At 35.3% G+C, this 18,338-nt stretch overlaps 1 protein-coding gene across 2 annotated transcripts in view; it reads left to right on the forward strand.

Annotated features, from left to right (window-relative positions):
* ELL2 (elongation factor for RNA polymerase II 2) overlaps window positions 1–18,338 on the forward strand; it is a 39,688-nt gene that overhangs the window by 13,097 nt on the left and 8,253 nt on the right. For both annotated transcript variants that reach the window (XM_032214789.1, XM_032214788.1), the window contains 6 exons: window positions 3,321–3,442; window positions 7,469–7,632; window positions 9,160–9,419; window positions 13,085–13,209; window positions 13,336–13,429; window positions 16,549–17,122. In XM_032214789.1, coding sequence (XP_032070680.1) covers window positions 3,321–3,442; window positions 7,469–7,632; window positions 9,160–9,419; window positions 13,085–13,209; window positions 13,336–13,429; window positions 16,549–17,122 — 1,339 coding nt within the window. The remainder of the gene's footprint in view (window positions 1–3,320; window positions 3,443–7,468; window positions 7,633–9,159; window positions 9,420–13,084; window positions 13,210–13,335; window positions 13,430–16,548; window positions 17,123–18,338) is intronic.

Consider the following 18,338-nt stretch of genomic DNA (forward strand, 5'->3'; position numbering starts at 1 on the left):
TAGATTGCACTGTTGATATTCATGTATCAAATGTGGAACCATATTGTGCTGTCAGTCACAATCATATGTGAATATGTTTAGTTTTTATTGCCACTTCAACTGCAGCTATTTTTTTGTGTGTGTGCCTAATAGAACAATAAAGGGTATTATCTATAATTTCAAATAATGCTCTTCTGAGAACATTTCTTTATGAAAACCTTTGAAAAATATATTTAAAAGGAGACCATTTCTTTCTTTGTATATGCAACGCTCCTACTCCACACATAGATTACTCATGATAGCTACTTATCTTAGGATCAGCTGCAGCAATTTCTCAGGCAGGCTTTTCTCAAAATGAATAAGCTAAAAATAGGAATTTTGTTTTAGGTACATAAAGCATGTTCTACATTATTAAGGAAAAGCCCCTCCCTATATAATTATGTATAGAAGCAAACTACATAGATTGGCAGTCATTTCTTACTTGCACTCTGGTAGTTCAACAAAAACTTACAGACACTGAATGCAGGAGGCTAATTTAGGATGCAGATTAGGCTTGTGAAACACTCAGGTATTGCTTACCTCAGCCTACTCCTTATCATTTGCCTTCTTTGAGACAACTATTTCACATAGGTTTCATAAACTATGGAATCTTACACCCATTCAATTCTTTTCAAGTACACCATGAAGTAACATATAGGCATGTTCTCTTCTGTCTCAGCAATATACTTGACTGATGGCTGCCAACTTATTCTTGGTTGACTCTTACTTTGACTATGGGAGTGGTTTTAGATTAGAAACATTTGTTGGGCTCTCTGCTGAAAGGAAAAGCAATATATTTGGCATTTAAAAAAATTCAGCATGATATTCTTTGGGATATATTTTTTGAGATTTGGGGGCGGGGGCATTGCTTACTGATACATATGCACATATTTAAAAGGATGGGTTACGGAGGGGGATGCAGGAGTAGCAGCTTTGGCTTGGATTCCATGTATTGCCTGATATCTCCATGAATCAAATGGAAGAACCTATCCAGAGATCTGACATAAGATATAATATGATGTTATCAGCCAACTTAATTTCTTCTATGGGTTTGGGTGTCTGTACTTGGGCATAATAATGTCTGGATGAGAAGTAATAAGAGGTTCTGGCAACAGTGCCTGATATTCTCATCATCTCTCAAATTTTTGCAATACATTACAAATAAGACTGACTTGTCATGGCCCATCAGAGCCCAGTTTGAAGGAGGAGGAGGAGTTGAAACTGGCTGGCTGACAGGGATGGAACATCTTCTTTGGCATGTTTGGAGAGGCCAGAGGCTGAGGACATTGCTGTCCTCGTCCCCTCAGGCATTGGGGGAAGTGGTCAAGAGACAGAGAGTTTCCTGCCCTCACAGACATGGGAGGATTGGCTCCTGACAAGTTGCTGATAGACAGCAGATCTCCTCTTATGAGGAACATCTGCCTCCTTCACTGATCCAAGGGCACAGAGAGCAGAGCATAGGCAAGCTCAGAGAAGGTCTGCAGGGTACTTGGGAGAAGGCTGTCCCATTCCACCTCACACCTGGAGTGGAGTGATTTAAGGGGAAGCTGTGTTAATCTTTGCAGGAACAATTGTTTTGGATTACACACACACACAGACACAACACACACGCTTTGATTTGTGCCATTTTGCCTTTGTTTTGGGGACTGCTATTTGTCTTGCCCATGCCTTGTGGACTACTTTTGCCCTTTGCTGTACTTTACCTCCAGAACAGCCGTTGCCATGTAGCTTGTCTTTGCCCTGAGGACTGCCATTTGCCTTATGCCTGGATTTTGCCTTGTGGACTTTCCTAGTATTATATGGGCTGTTGTTTGGGGGACTGTGGGGTGGCTGCCTTCAAAATAGTATGGGGTGGAGCCTTATTGATTTTTGAAGGGCCATTTCTTGAACCACTTCTTGAGGACAGTAAAAGACTCTCTAAAGATCTGCCTTTCCTTGACCACCTGGGTCATAACATGACTGAGGACTACTCAGAAATTGCAGTTGATACAAAATGCAGCACTCCTCTTTTTGGCAGGTAAGAGATGCTACACACATATATAGCACTAATGGAAGACATTTTCAGTTTTCGTTTACCCATTTTTTTTAATATTACTTAGCAATCCTAAATATCTGTATATAGAGGTAATCCTTTCTTACCAACCGCAATTGGGACTGACTACTATCTTGTTAAGTGGTGCAGTTGTTGTCGTTAAGTGAATCACCACAGGTTGTTAAATACAATTTCATGTGATTGTGACTTGCAACTTCCTAACAGCTTCCCATTGACCGTACTTGTCGGAAACCTACTGTGCAGGTTGTAAATGGTATTTGTGGGATATTGCGGTGCTTATACATGCATGCTGGTTGCCAAGTGCCTGAATTGTAATCATGTGACTGTGGAGACACTGTGACAGAATATTGCATCAGAGCAAACCTTGAAGATAAAATGATGCAAATTTTCAGAAGCAATTACTGTGTTTCCTCGAAAATACGACCTGCCCTGAAACTAACGCCTAGCCACATTTTTTGCGTGGGCAAAAACATAAGCCCAGCCCCAAAAATAAGCCCCCTGGATACACACACCCCTCCAGCCAGGCAGAGCATTGCTCACCGACCTAGCGGTATGCCAAAAGCACCAGGCCACGGGAGCTGGGGGGGAAAGGCGCTCATGTTGCTTGGTGCCTTTGGGAGACTGCTAGGTTGGGGAGTGGCATTCTGCCTGGCCGGAGGGGGGAGTTGCCGGGAGGCTACTCCCTTGTGAGCTGGCTCCCGAAGAGCTGGGCACAGCCTCAGGGGCAAAGCAGCCATGAGTTGACCACGCTCATGAGCAGCCGCCCAGCAAACCCCCTCTTCAGCCAGGCAGAGCACCATTCACTGACCTAGAGGGTATCCCTAAGGCGCCAAGCCATGTGGCGCTCTGCCCACCCCCCAGTTCCCGCAGCTTGGCACATTCGAGATACCCCCTCGGTCAATGCATGGAGCTCTGCCCGGCTTGAGAAGGGGTTGCGTGAGTGCCTGTTCTGCCCTGCTGCGCTCTGAGCATAACTTCTTCTCCGGCTTCCAAACTCCAAAGCTAAACTGCCAAGTCTTCCAGCAGCGGCCGCTCTAGGTATGCGCTCTATGATTGTGGGCTGGCTGCTGGAAGACTCTCTGTCCAGAAGACTGTCTCTCTTGGACTCAGTGGATATGTCAATAGCATTTCACTTGTTATATCAGAATCCTATATTGTAAATTACTGTAGTTGTAAATATGAAAAAGTGTCTGCTTAGTTTCATAATTATAACATTATAGATAAATATTTGCATTTGTTTGTGTTTCAGCTTGTAAAGATTCCCAAAACTGATGTCCCAAATGAAGTCCATACCTTTGATTTCTACCTGTCAAATGTTGGCAAAGATAATCCTCAGGGAAGCTTTGATTGTGTCCAGCAAACTGTTTCAAGGTAAATGATTTACTAATGGGAATAAAAGTGAATTTTTTTTAATTGTTGCTGGTATCTGTAACCTTGTTTCAATGAACAGTGGAAAAAGAATTCAACTCAGCAAATACTAAGTATAAACTCTAGTTCTAAAATTGTTGTGGTCTTCTGAAAAATACAGTTAGAGAAATTGTCTTGATTAGATCTCATTAAGTTGTCTTTGGAAAATGCCAGTTCTACCTCTGGTCCTCCTTTGTTTTGTACGTATGACAAATTATGTTGTCTACTTTGGAATTCCATTCGTTGTAACAGTATACACATGGCTGAGCGATATTCCACAAAATTCACAGTGAGAAAGAACTATTTTATTTCTCAGCCTTCTAGAAATGGTGAACGAATCCAGGATGAAATAATTATGTGATCAAAAGTGTGTGTGTGTGTATGTGTGTGTTAGTTACATACATTAAACATACTTAAAACCATCTGGAAATCAAGAGAAAATGTGGTTTTTAATTTTAAGGATATCAGACTACCTTTTTTGTAATCTTAGAATTTTTATTAAGATGAACAGAATCAGAACATTGATAATAAAAAAGAGTTAGAAAGGAAGGAACAAATATAAAAGCAAATATAACCAAACCAAAAGTTAGCACAGGATGTTAATTATTTACATAACTTCAGGAAAAATGTAAAAGTCGTAAAATCTATATTCGGTATTTGTGTCTGAAAGATACTTGTATAGATGAAGGCATTATTTATATTAGATGAAACCTTTCTTAGGCAAATGTATTTTACAAATGTAAAATGTATTTTAAAATGAAGATTCATTGCATTTTGTTTCTCTAATACTATTCCTATACTTTTCAATATCTTTTAATTCAAAGAAAAATGTACTAGACTACTTAACTTGATGCACGAAGGAAAGTAAAAGTAGAGTTATTACATGCACACTAGAGTCCAAGATCTAAAATTCAAAACAGAGAGATTTAATTTGAATAGGAGATTTAAAGGTAACATGATTAAATCTAAACCAACTTGAGACCGGAATCAGAAAAGATTGGAATGTAGTAGTAGATTGGAATGGAAGTAGAGAATGGTAGATCTTTATATCCTGCCAGTTCAATTTAGGAATTTCACATAATAAAATTCTTGAAATATTTCTTTTGAAGCTCATTTAACAGAAAAATAGCCTGTTGAGAGAAGTATGTCCTGATAACTTCCAAAAAACAGTCCAACAAAACAGAAATGTTGAAACAAATTGGAAAATGACCTATTTTCCCCCGCTCCCCTCTCCTCATACTGCTTTAAAATAAATTCTTACTAAGGTTAAAATGTCTGCCAAGTTGGTACCCTCTGGCCAGAGTTTGTCAGTAGAAATAATATATTATGAGCTAATTATGAAATCAATCCTGAAAAAAATGATGTATATATTACCACTATTGAATAGGTAGTCCTTGACTTACAATCACAATTGGGACCAGAATTTCAGTTGTAAGTCATGACGGTCATAAGCTGAGACACCCATGTGATCAGACCCAATTTTATAACTATTTTTACAGTGGTCATGAAGAGAATCATGCTGTTATAATGCTGAATCATAGTCATTAAGTGAATCATGCAGTCTCAGTAGTGCAAATGCATTTCTCCAAATTGACTTTTTTTAACCATTAATTGCTGCAATTGATCATAAATGTGAGCCTATTAACAACTGCCTGAATCATGTGACTGGGGGAGGCATGACATTTGACAACATCCAGAAGTGGTTTAAGGGCCATAAAGCACCATTTCTGAGACTGTTGTAACTTTGAATAGTCATCAAACCAGTCATAAGTCAAAAACTACTACCAGTAGTAGATATAATTCAGTATGTGTATGAAGAAATAGCCTATGAAGGAATGACAGTTGAAAATGAAAGAGCCAAAGAATTTCAAAGTAGTCACAAGCCCTCGTACAGGTCAAATAAAGAGATTTGAGAGTTAGTGACGGATAGATTTAAATAGATTCAAGCAAGGTAGAGAATTGCACAGTAAAGGACAAATCCAATCCAGAAAAGAGCAGAAGAATCAAGTTGAGTCACTTTTTTTCCTCCCCCACTTCCCCATCTGCCAAAATGGATTCTAGCAGAATCAAGTTAAGTCATTTTTTTCCTCTCCCCCCCCCCGCCCTCATCTGCCAACATGGCTTCTAGCAGAAGATAGCAATAGCAATAAGACTTATATACCACTTCACAGTGGTTTACAGCCCTCTCTAAGCTGTTTACAGAGTCAGCGTATTGCCCTCAACAATCTGGGTCTTCATTTTACTGACTTCGGAAGCATGGAAGTCTGAGCCGGTCAGAATCGAATTCCTGGAGTGAGCAGTGAGTTAGTTACTGCATTCTAACCACTGCGCTACCATGGTTCTTGATGGCCTACTCTGAATCAAATTCAACTCTTGGTGACCCCATGCATACACCCATATAGTTTTTTTTTATTTGCTATGGTATAGAAATTTTTTACCATTATCAGGGTTTTTGTTTTATCTACCTTGGTATTTCTTGGTGATCTTGCATCTGAGGACCAAACAAGTTTCACCTTCCTAAATTTTTACATGATCAGCAAGTTGCTGTCATTTTTATGGACCTCTAGCAGAATTTGAGACATAAACAGCAGAGCAGCTCTTCTCAAAGTTCATTGATACGAGATGTTTTGGAAAAAACAAAACTGCAAGAGCGCCTCCTGTATTACTGAAGCTTCCTCTTCTGCATTAATGTTTGAGGCTGCATAAGTAGTAAGCATAAGAAAATCTATCCAATCTCTAAATCACTTTCCACACTTTCCAAAGCAATTCTTAGGCTTTTGATTTGCTTTAATGCCTCACTATAATATGAATAGTTTATAATAATCAAAAATCAAATTGACTTAATCTCCTTTGGACTAAATCACTCTTTAAGCTTCACATAGGCATCTTTCAACAGTTATTTTGTTCAGAAAATTACTTGACCTTGAAGCAATTTAAATGTTATTTTTATACAATACAGTATGGAGGATGTAAGTCATATGCATCTTTTAGGGAAATGAGTATTTTTAAGATTGAAATGTAGCATTAGAAATATGAAATCTGTTCTTTAACCCAAAGCCAAAAAAATTCTGAAATTTTATCAGCCTTCTGGTAAAGATCAGTCAAAATAAATATATGTGACCAGCATTCTTGAAAAAGACTTATTTATTTATTTAAGCATTATTAATGTACATCTCTTTTCCAAAGAGTTGAGATGACATACAGTTGCAAATAGATTAAGAAATTTAAAAATGAGCCCAGAAGGTAGGAGTGAAAAGAAAATAGCATCAATATGTTCATGTATTCTCCAATAGTTGAGTTCAATTCAGTTTAGTTCAGAGGTGGGTTGCTCCCGGTTCGGCCTGGTTCTGCCAAACCGGTAGTGTTGGCGGCAGGAGGTTCCACCCACACACTCAGACACTTCAGCGCATGCGCAGAAGCAGAGAGAGGGAGAGAGGGCGCACGAGCAAACCATCAGTAAAACCAGTACAAACCAATGACTGGTCTAGTTTATTTTTAGGGACAAACAAAATAAAATACTTTTCATAGCAAAGTCTTAATTTTCCCCCATAAAATATTGTGATGATTACTTAGTATTATGTCACTAAATAACATGGCAGTTATTCATAATCAATGTATGTTTCCTCCAGATTCAGAAAGGAATACTAGTTGCTTGAGAATCAACAACAGGAATAACTTTTTTAAAAAGCCTTATCCAAGTGAAATTGATTTCATTAATATGATTTTGCTTTCACAAATCATTTTAGATTTCATTTGATTTAATATGGCAGCAAATTACTTCATTTGATTTAATTTCCCAGTTTAACCCATATAGACATTTTTAAAGTTTGCTGAATTTTACAGATTTTCGTGTAGTTTTGGCAAAAAACAGAGTAGTACCTCAAAGTTTATAACTACCATTAAATGTATAGAAAGATATTGAATATTATTGGGACAATTCATTTTGCATATTTGTTGCAAATAAAATTGTTTTCTTCCTTTATTGCTTAGTACTGGATCATCACAGCTCAGTTGCCTGGGATTTATACAGGATAAAATTACTGTATGTGCAACAAATGATTCTTACCAAATGACCAGAGAACGTATGACCCAGGCAGAAGAAGAGTCTCGTAATCGAAGTACAAAAGTCATAAAACCGGGTGGACCATATGTAGGTATGACTGCGTTTTTCTTTTCTTTTCTGTAATTACTTAAATTCTAATTATTGTATCATTTAATACCAAAATATTGTAATTTCTATAAAGTTGGGGTTTTTTGTCATTTTCTCTTTGCTCTTTTCAGTAACGGTTCCAGTAGTTTAACATGTTCCTTTTGTAAATCCAAGTTAAGAAAGTTTTCATTCTTCTGATTTACTCTTTGAATGTCTCCTTTAATCATTTATTTAAATTATTATTATTTTAATAATTATTACTAATTGATAATACTATTCCATGTTAAATAAATAATTATTATTAATAATTATTTAATTATCCAGACATCAATTGGCTTCATTCGTAAATCCATTGTGCCATCTTTTTTCATGTAGCTTTTATATTCTGGCATTTTAAAATCCATTTTCAGATCCATTACATCTTCTTCAAAATCACTTTTGTAACCTGGCATTTCTTTTGAAGACCAAATCCCCAGATCAGCCTTAATCTCTGTTTTATCAACAACAACAAAAATCTGTTGTTCTTCTACATTATAGAATCAGTTTTGTAAATAATTGATTATACTGTTCCTAAACAGTCTTTAATTTCTTCTATAGTCAAATAGTATTAATTGAATTGTAATTCCAACAAAGACTACCAATTCAAAGCCACTTTCAAATCACTGTTTGAAGCCACAGTCATCTGATACTTTCTCTGAAAAACTGAGTTGGTGGTGATTCATCACATAACTTTGTCTTACTGTTCTTCTGTAATAGGATAAAGATAAGGTGACAGGTTTCCAGCTGTATGAACTATGCACATGCTCTATCGCTCTTACTCTCTTCTCTCTCTTTTGGCATATAAACAGAAAAACTTACCAATAGAAAGTAAGAGCATGGATTAGAGAAGGGGACACACTTTTTTCCCTGTCTCCCTAGTAATGGCAAATTCCCTCTTGGAATGGGAATTAAAATGAGGGGTTTTTTTTAAATTACTATTTCAAGACTTACAGTAACACTTTCAGTGTATGGGAGTGATTAAATGGCATTCTTTGTATAATTCTCAGTGTTTTGAGAGTAGAAGACAATTGTGGATTGGTCTTAAAGAACTTTTGAGAGATTAGGGAGAAGATATTTGTCTCCCATTGTTCTTCAACTAGCAATCTATTAGCTCATGCATTCTTAAATTACTATTTTTGAAGCACTATTGAACTATTAGGAGACCATAGGCTTGGCCACTAAAAATAGCTTTTGATTGTTCCATTGAATAACATGTTGCTGTCATTGAAGAATATAATTTCATAATTCTGTTTGATCACTTGTTAGACATTATAGTGCTTGAAATTATCAGAGATGATTATTTGTCTTGAACAATGAGAGACATGAATTAATGATTTATATAAATTAAACATATAAAATTCATAATTTGTAAACATAATTGAAACTCTTGTATTTGAGTTATATTTCTTTTTCAGTTTTTGTTGGGAAATAAACTTCAGGTTTGTCCAAGGTGTACAGATCTAAAAACAGGGGTTTTTTTTATTACTTGTAGGTAAAAGAGTACAAATTCGAAAAGCACCACAAAGTATTCCAGATGCAGTTCCTGAAAGGAAAAGGTCTACCCCCATCAACCCTGCAAATACAATACGGAAGACCCATACGAACAACAGTATTTCACAGCGGCCTTATAAGGATAGAATAATTCACTTATTGGCACTGAAGACCTACAAGAAACCAGAACTTCTTGCCCGCTTATTAAAAGATGGAGTTAGTCAAAAAGATAGGAATTCCCTTGCTGCTATTCTTCAGCAGGTGAAATTTTATTTACACTTCTGCTTTCTCTTTTGTTTTATAACTTCTATCAATTATGATGGATTCTTTCAAAAATTTTACTTTGCTGAGATCAAAATGAGTTTCTGGTTACACATGTAGGTTTTTAATTTGAGCGTATTGAAATTCATCCATATAGCACTAAATTAACATTTGATATTCCAGACATATTATGTCCAGAATTTGAAATTTCTTGATTCTTTTTTGCTCTTTATTCCATACTCTTCCTTTGTTACTCTGTTATTATTTGTACACCCTAATATAAAGAATAGTGAATGCATTACAATAAGATCAAGTACACAAAATTTATTTTTCTAATCTTTAACTGTCTAGACTTTCAATAATGATGTTTCAGTTGTAATGCATTGTAATGCATTTAATTTCTATCTAAAACGGGGGTGTCAAACTCATGGCCTGCAGGGCAGATGTATCATGCGTTGGCCACACCCACCCCAATTTAGCAAAGGAGGGAAAGTTGTGATACATCATGTTACCACGTGATGCCACGATTTTGACACCCCTGATCTAAAAGATGTGTATTTCTTTTTAAAAAACAAATTCACCAGGTTGTGATCAGAAAAAGTCTTTGGTAAAATCCTCACTTTAGAGGCCTGAGTAACAGTTTTTTGGAAATCCATATCATATCTATTCTTGAGAATGATTGGTGTCTTCCTAGAATTATCCTTTTTATGTTTCCATATATCTATTAGTATTGAAATGTCCAACAAATCAAAAAGTATTTAATAATTTTCCTGAGGTGTTTTTAATTTTTAATTTTGTTCCTGATGTTGGTTACATGTGGAGAAACAGCACTGTTCCAATTGCCTGTCAGGCAACAATTCTCATATAAAAGGTTTATCAATTTTTCCATAAGTTGTTTATAAAGTCCCAAAACAAAGGTTTCACATTCTTGTAAATGAATTTCTACTCTTACAAATCTACTGTCTTCATTAGTTATTATTAATTATGATTTTAATTGGAGTTTAATGTGTAGAACAGCACTGGGATTTTTTGGTGTTGCCGAAACTAATTCATCTCCCAAATTTAATAGATCAAGGATTTAACATCTTTATTTGTAATATATGTTTCTTGTAAGCAAATTATATCTTGTTTGAATTTCTTCATGTAATGAAATACATTCTCTAAATTTTATGAATGGAATTTGCCTAGTTTATATTCCAAGTTAAATTCAACTTTTAAAAAATAGGCATTTATGTTCCATGGTTAGATAAAGCTGTGCTTGTAGCACCAGGTTCCAAATTGTATTTTTCATCATCTTGTACATCTTGTGGTTTTTTTGTCAAATTGCTTATTAATGTTCTCTATGGTTTCATTTTGAATCTCTTGCAATATAAATTCCTCCAAAAATTATCTTGTCCTTTGGACAGTTTTTATCAAAATCTTTCTTGTTGAAAAGTAAAAGTTATCCCTTCTATTTTTTTCCCAATGAAATTGGATAGTTTTCCACTTCAGTGTTTCAATTTAAAAAATACTCCTTTCATCTAAAATTTGGATGGGAATTTTGTTTGAGATTATTTATCTCTTCATTGTCAATTTTCAGTTTTGAAATGGAATGCTGTTGAAAACATCTCTTATCCCTTTCCTTGTAAAGTATACTAAAACATCTCTTGGCACATCTCTTATTGTAGCAAATGAATTGATTTGGTACACTTTGTCAATTTACTCTTCAAAGTCATTCTCTTCCTAATCTAAAAGATCTGACAGAGACTGAGCCCACCTTATTTCTGATATCCTCTGAAGCCTCTGAAATAGCTATAAATCTCAGATGGAACTCTTTCTTCCAAACTACAATCAAAGCTACCAGATTGTGTGAGTGGGGTGTGTGTGTGTGTGTGTGTTGAGTATAAGATGCACGTTTCCCCCCCAAAAAAGAGCATGGAAATGTTGGTGCGTCTTATACACCAAATACAGCCATTTTTGTCCTCCCGAAGCATGCCCTGCACCCCATTTTTGCAAAAAAAATAAGGGGTTGTTTTTCGCAAAAACGGAGGTGTTTCTTCCTTCCTCAAGCCCCCAGAAGAAGCACTCTGCAGGCTTCAGCAGGACTGGGGAAAGGGGAAAATGTCCCCGTTTTTGAAAAAAAATGGGTGAAAAATGGGACGTTTTTCACAAAAACAGAGGCATTTTCCCTTTCCCCAGCCCTGCTGAAGCCTGCAGAGTGCTCCTGGGGACCAGGGAGGACAAAGCTTTTTTCCCCTTATTTACCTTTTCAAAATCTTGGTGAGTTTTATACATCAGTGCCTCTTATAGTCCGAAAAATATGGTACATTATCCAATCCTCTTTCAAATTTTATATCTCTGATTCCTGATCTATTTCTAGAATTTCTAATCTTTCATTAGTTTGCTTTATTTCTCCTGACACTTGTTTCATTTTTTTAGACATTTTTTTTACAAAATTATCCATCTTGTCCATTTTTTTTCAAACTTTCTTTCAAATGATGAAAACTTATCCTGTTTAAAGTCATGTGAATGTGTCAACTTAGCTTCTAGTTCCTCACACATTTAATTGATAGATGTTACTGGCATTACTCTTTCAGCAAACTACTTAGTGGATGGTGTTCTGATATCTCAGAAACTTTACAGGCTGCCATTCTAAAGTGATCAAGCTAATAAAATAAAAATAAAATAATGCCAGGAAAAAAAGTGAATTTCAACCTTATTGTTATAATTATCAGCAGTTGCCAGCATATGTCAGCCAGAGTGTCTAAAACTAAATCAGTCCACATATCATTTTGTTTGCTCTGCTTTATGAGCAATTTTTAACATAGATTAATTTAATATATCTCTAAGATGTAATAGTCCAAAAAAAGAAAAAAACACAAAAAGAAATACTTATCCGCTGAAGAGAAGACTCTCTTCAACTGCCAACTGTATTTGTAACACAAATCCAAAATTGATATAGAAACGTGTGTCAGCGGACTTGAATGTTCACAAACAAGTTGCACCTCAACCTTTAACAATATTATATTCCTTATACCCCAACTATTCCACTCACAAATTGTTTATTAGAACCTCTTTTTTTTGCAATTCACACTCAAGGAGCAGCTGTCCAGTGATCTAGCAGATTAGGTTCCAGCTCCCTCTTTGGTCCAGAGTGTATGAAGAATCCCATCACAGTTTGCAGGAAGCACTAAAAAGATGAAGGACTGACTCCATGCTGAGACAAGCTGAAGTTGTTTAAGCCGCCATGTCCCCCTGTGCCAGAAGTCCAGGCTCATTTAATTCATAAGGCAGAGTCAATACTGAGTTGCCTTTTTGTTTAAAATCTAAACGCAACATTCTTGAGAAAGATTTTAGTAACCCTTCCAGGTTAGGTAGTCTTCCAGAAATGTGATCTTGCAGTAGATCCCCAATTAACAGAGTGGCTTCTTTCTATTATTCTATTAGTTTTGGTTTTTTATTGAAAAACATAATAAAACTATAGTGGTAGATTTTATGATCCTTCTTTTTTTTTAGAAATCTATCTAATAACATGGTTTTAATAATTTACCAATTAAATATTCAATCATGGGCCACAATACCCATAAAATTAATTTATTAAGATTCAAGATATTAAGTGTGATATTTTCAGATACTTCATCTTGTAGTTAATTTTAAGTGTTTGTGTTTTTATCTCTAATCTGTAGGTAGCCAATCTGAATCCAAAAGACAACTCTTACACTTTGAAAGAATATGTTTATAAGGAAGTTCAAAAAGATTGGCCTGGATATAATGAAATAGATAGACAGTCGCTGGAATTAATACTTTCTCGGTAGGTTCAAGGCCTTTCACATCCTGTGTAGATATCCCAAAAAATTAAATACAATCTTTACAATCTTGATTTAGTGTAGGGCATTTTGATTTTCATTGTAATATTAAACGTGGATAATCTTTACAGAAAACTACATTCATCTCAGAATGCCACCAGCACCAGCCATCTGGGATCTCCTTTGAGGACTGTCAAAGAGGTTGCATCTTCTTCTCCTTCTCAGGTATTTTCCTTGTCACTTTAATTCTACGTTGTGTAATAAGATAATACATGACAAAAGTTGAGGGTTGGAGGAAACAGCAGTTGGAGAAATCTATGTGTGAGTGATGGAGACTTATTCTGAACTTTGGATCATTTGTGTACAGTCCTGTTGTATACACAGGTTGGATTGAAAGACTTGCTGCTGGCTAACATAGCCGGCACTGCAGAAGAAGCACAAATAATTTGGCTGCACAGGATATATGTTATGTTTTCAACGTATTAACTTATATGTCTCTAAATCAGTTTCACGGAATATCGACAGATAACAATAGCATTTCTCTTTATGATATAATGATGAAAAATATTGGTTTTATAGCAATATATGATGAAGGAAACCTACCAAACCTCGTCCAAATCAGCACCACAGAAATGATAGTTCCTTTAAATATTAATTTTAAAAAGTAAAATGAAATTGCCAATGGTTATATCATATCTTTGAAGAACTAAATAAAATGCACAAGTATATTTCTCCTGCTGAGGCTATACCAATATTTCATAAGATTTCAAGTGTCAAAACAAACATTATTTGCAAGATTTGGTAATCCCACAAGAATTTAAACACATAGATAAGCATCCTCACCACAATGTCTCTGAAGTATTCTTGCAAATGAGTTTGGGCTATCTGTTTATATTCTGACCTTGAAGATATAAATCCTTCCAGGGTGGCATTAATATAATACATTTTTTTTAAAGTAGTCGGGATCTTTTCCAAAGGTTGATGATTATGAAAATACAATAGGGAAAAATGAACCTACTTAAGAAATATACAGTATTTCAGAAGGATTGGGATAGTTTATTCCTTCTATGTTGTATACTTTTATTTTTGATTATTTTTATGAAAATGAAGTGCCAAGTAAGACACATGGAAAATTTCTGAAGGATAGATTCAGAGACTTGGGAATTTAGATAATTTTAAAAAATGCTGCTCTTATGCTGTGACCACAAAGCCACAGAAAATTCTTAAAACAGAGCTTTGGTGAGGTGTATGAAGCCAGCAATTGAAAGAAAAAGGGACTTAAACATCAATTTATTTTCAAGAACTCACTTCTCGTTCCTATAGATTCCATCAAATCTCTCCTACAATTTTTACCCTTAGAAAGAGAAAGGGGGGAGGGGAGGAATCACAGGAATCACAGGAACAGTTGTACTTGTAAACTGTATTAATTCAGTTTACTTTCCAAAAACACTATAATTATAGATCCTTTCATTAAAAAAACCCTACCAATTAGGAACTAGAGATATCAATCACAAATTATACTGTATCTTTTTGCTATATGAGGAATTTGAAGAGAAATTCATTTCTGCAGTCAGAGTGTTTCTTCAGATCACTAATGAAACCCAGGGAGGCTTCAGGCTACCCTTCAATCTTTAAGTCCAGTTAGTATATAATTTGGCTAAATGTCATGTTCACCACTACATGCTGTGTATGTGGTAAAAATAGTTTTAAGGTCAGTATTGTTTCAAGTACTGGAATAGAAATTATATAATTACAGTTACAAATGAGATTAATTAGAGCAGCAAAGTCCCTAATTTTAATTACTTTTCAAATAGATTTTTGTTTGATTTTTGGAATATTTTATTTGATATAATATTTATTTATTAAATTTATACATTGCCCACCTCACCAAAGGCAACATATAAAACTTTTTTCATTAAAACTGATTTATTTAGAGATGTAATCCAAAACTCTTTTCATCCTTTATATGGAGCACTAGGACATATCCTATTTCCTTCAGTGTCAGGAACATGTTTTGCAACTTAGCTATTGCCACATTAGTGTTGCGTCAAATGATAGCTGGCTCTCACGGCACTCCACTTTTTGTGTCAACATGAGAGCCACAAAAGGAAGTGCGTGTGCATGTATGCATCTGATTTGTCCTCAAATATTAACATTCTTATTTCTTAAGTTTTATACTATAATGATCTTTGTGCAAAAAATAATTTTAATTTGAAAAGCATATTATTACTTTTCTGTTTATTTGAAACCTTTCTTGCAATGAACAAGGTATACTCAATTCTTCAAATGAGTTTATGAGAGCCATATGGAAGTATGCTGAAAATTTAAATGTAATGTTCCTAAAACTTCAGGAAGTTTCTATATCAGCGGTTTATGAAGGAGCATACTGGCATAAATCAGAAAGGCATATAAGAATGGAGGGATTTGTCTCTTTGGTCTGCTGGTTTCACTGCCTATTGTTCCTCCCTTGAAAAATAGGACTGTATTCTGAAGCATAAAGCTGGTAGAAGCTTCTGCATTATTCTGAAATAATCCCTGTGCCTACTGATCTAAGGCCAATCAGTTTACTTAAGTTGCCATGTGCTTGCCATTAGTTGTTTTTCTAGGTTAGCAATCTCACACCAAAGTATCTTGAAGTAGCATCAAGGAGCTTCTGAATTAATAAATAGCACACAGCCTGGGTGTGTATCCTTATCTTCTTGGGCACACAGTCAATCTTTGTTTTTAAAATAAGATCAGCTCCACAGTCAAGTGTGATGACTTAATACATGGCGTGAAGAACGACTGAGCCTAATCAGAGGCTGGAAACTCAGCTCTTTGATTCTTAAAAATGTTTTAAGAGGGATGAGATTAAGTAAAAACTAAGCGTGTTAAGTTTTGTGGGCTGAACCCATTAGTGTTAAAAGTGCTAGAAGATTTTATATATAGTGTTCTACCTCAGAAACCTGATAGTAAAGCCTGGTCCCTAACCCTGTATTACATGGGCTATTAATTATTCTGGTTCTACTGTTTCCCTTAAGCCTGAAATAGTGGTCAGATTTTAGGGAAAGAAACCTATTTCTAATATGTTTATTGCTGATCTGCTAGGCACTGTGTATAATAATGGAATAACCAAACTGAGGACTTGTACTTAACTATGACCATTATTATCAATTAAATATAATCAACTATATCTTGTTCTTGACCACTTTTGAACTAATATTCTTTCTACTTATGCTTGATTTTTATCATTCTTTTTATTCCTCATCAAAGTAAAACAACCTAGTAATTGCAATCTCTACAATTTAAATTGAAATTTTAATATAGAGAGAACTAACCATTGTATTTACCATATTTTATTACAGAAACGGCTTTTGGATTCTGACTTTATTGATCCGTTAATGAATAAAAAACCAAGGATATCTCATCTTACCAATAGAGTTCAACCAACATTAAGTAGCCATTTGCCTGTTTCTGGTGAAAAAAGTGCTGAAACTTCTCAACCGCCACCACCTCCTGCAGTTGCTGCAGCACCAACTGCTCCACCATTTGTTTCAACTTGTCTCCCTGTTTCAAATCCTCCCCAGACTGCAAGTTCTAACTCCAATTCCCCAAGCACTCCCGAAGGTCGGGGTACCCAAGACCTGCCTGTTGACACCTTAAGCCAGAATGGCAATATTTATGAGGACCAGCATCAAAAATACACTTCCAGGACTCCACTGGAAATCCCAGCACCTTCTGAAAGTCTGTCAGTGTGCCCAAAGTCTACAGATGAAAAACATTCATCACTATACAAAAAGTCCAAAAAGAAATCAAAGAAGCATAAGGAGAAGGACCAAATAAAAGACCATAACACTGGGAATGAAGACAAGAAAATGAGAAACTGTGAAAGCCACGAAATTACCAAACTGAAGAATTCCAGCCAGAAAATGAGTGAAGGTATTGTTTTTGCATCTCACTTTGAACTGCAAGGGAGCTAGGCCAGACTACTACATTAGCATTGCTATGTGAGATCTCTTTGGAAATATTTATATTGAAGAAAGATTAGGGATAGGTTGTTGATATCTCTGATCCCACTTGGTTTCAGAATGCAACCATTTCTATTGTCAGGGTGATGGTGGTAACAGAACATGTGAAGGTATCGCTCATGTTGCAGAAATGTCATAGGAATCTAATGTGTACTTAACTGATTCCTAAATTTGAGAGGCTAATCAGAACAATCCTGAGCAAATCTACAGGGAAGGAAATGTCATATTTGAGCAAAGATTACCTTTTTTGTCAGTTAATTGTATCTTACAAAATGCTGTTTATAATAATTTACTCTTAATTATTTTAAGTGGTTGCATTAAATTATTTAACTAGTGAAGTAACCACTACAAATAATGATGGGAATGATTTACAACCAACTTTTGTATTTAAACTTTCCATTCCGTCAACAAATCATATTCATTTGCTATATAATAGGAAAGAATAGGAATACATTTTAATATAATTTTTATTGAAGACATTTTAACAAAGATTTAAACAATACAAGTATTGTGGGGGGGGGGGAGACAAAGAAAATAAGAAAGAATGGTAAATGGAAGAAAAAATAGAAAAAGACAGAAAAAATAGAAAATATTATAAAGAAGCAGCTTCCAAACATTTTGACAATGATTACAACTGTATTTATATTTTATCCCCTCTCTCTAACTTCAAAATTTCTTCCTTTTCATAAGCTACCCTTTCTAATTTTTAAACCCATAAATCAAAAGTTCGTTTTTCTTTTCTTTTTTTCAGCAAAAGGTCCATTAGGGATTTTAGTCACATAGTTGTTGATCTTTCGCTAATGAGTTAATTTTGCCATCTCTGCTAGCTCTGTCATCTTCACCAACCATCCTTCCATTGTGGCTATTTCAGAGTGTTTCAGTGTTTTGTTTACTCATGTAATAGTCTCAATGTCAACATCCACCTCAAGAATCCACCTCCACTTCCAATACTGATTAAGCAGCAAGTATAAATAAAAGTAATTTTCCATGGCTTCTTTTCTAATTCACCATCCATTAATTCCTGCAAGAAAATATCTGGTTTAAGTTGAAAGTTAACTTTGTAGCAATATATGTATTTGAAGCCAGAAATTTCTGATTTTTTTTTACTAATCCACCAAACATCATAA

Source organism: Thamnophis elegans, chromosome 3 (genome assembly GCF_009769535.1).
Source record: "Thamnophis elegans isolate rThaEle1 chromosome 3, rThaEle1.pri, whole genome shotgun sequence".
Lineage (NCBI taxonomy): Eukaryota > Metazoa > Chordata > Lepidosauria > Squamata > Colubridae > Thamnophis > Thamnophis elegans.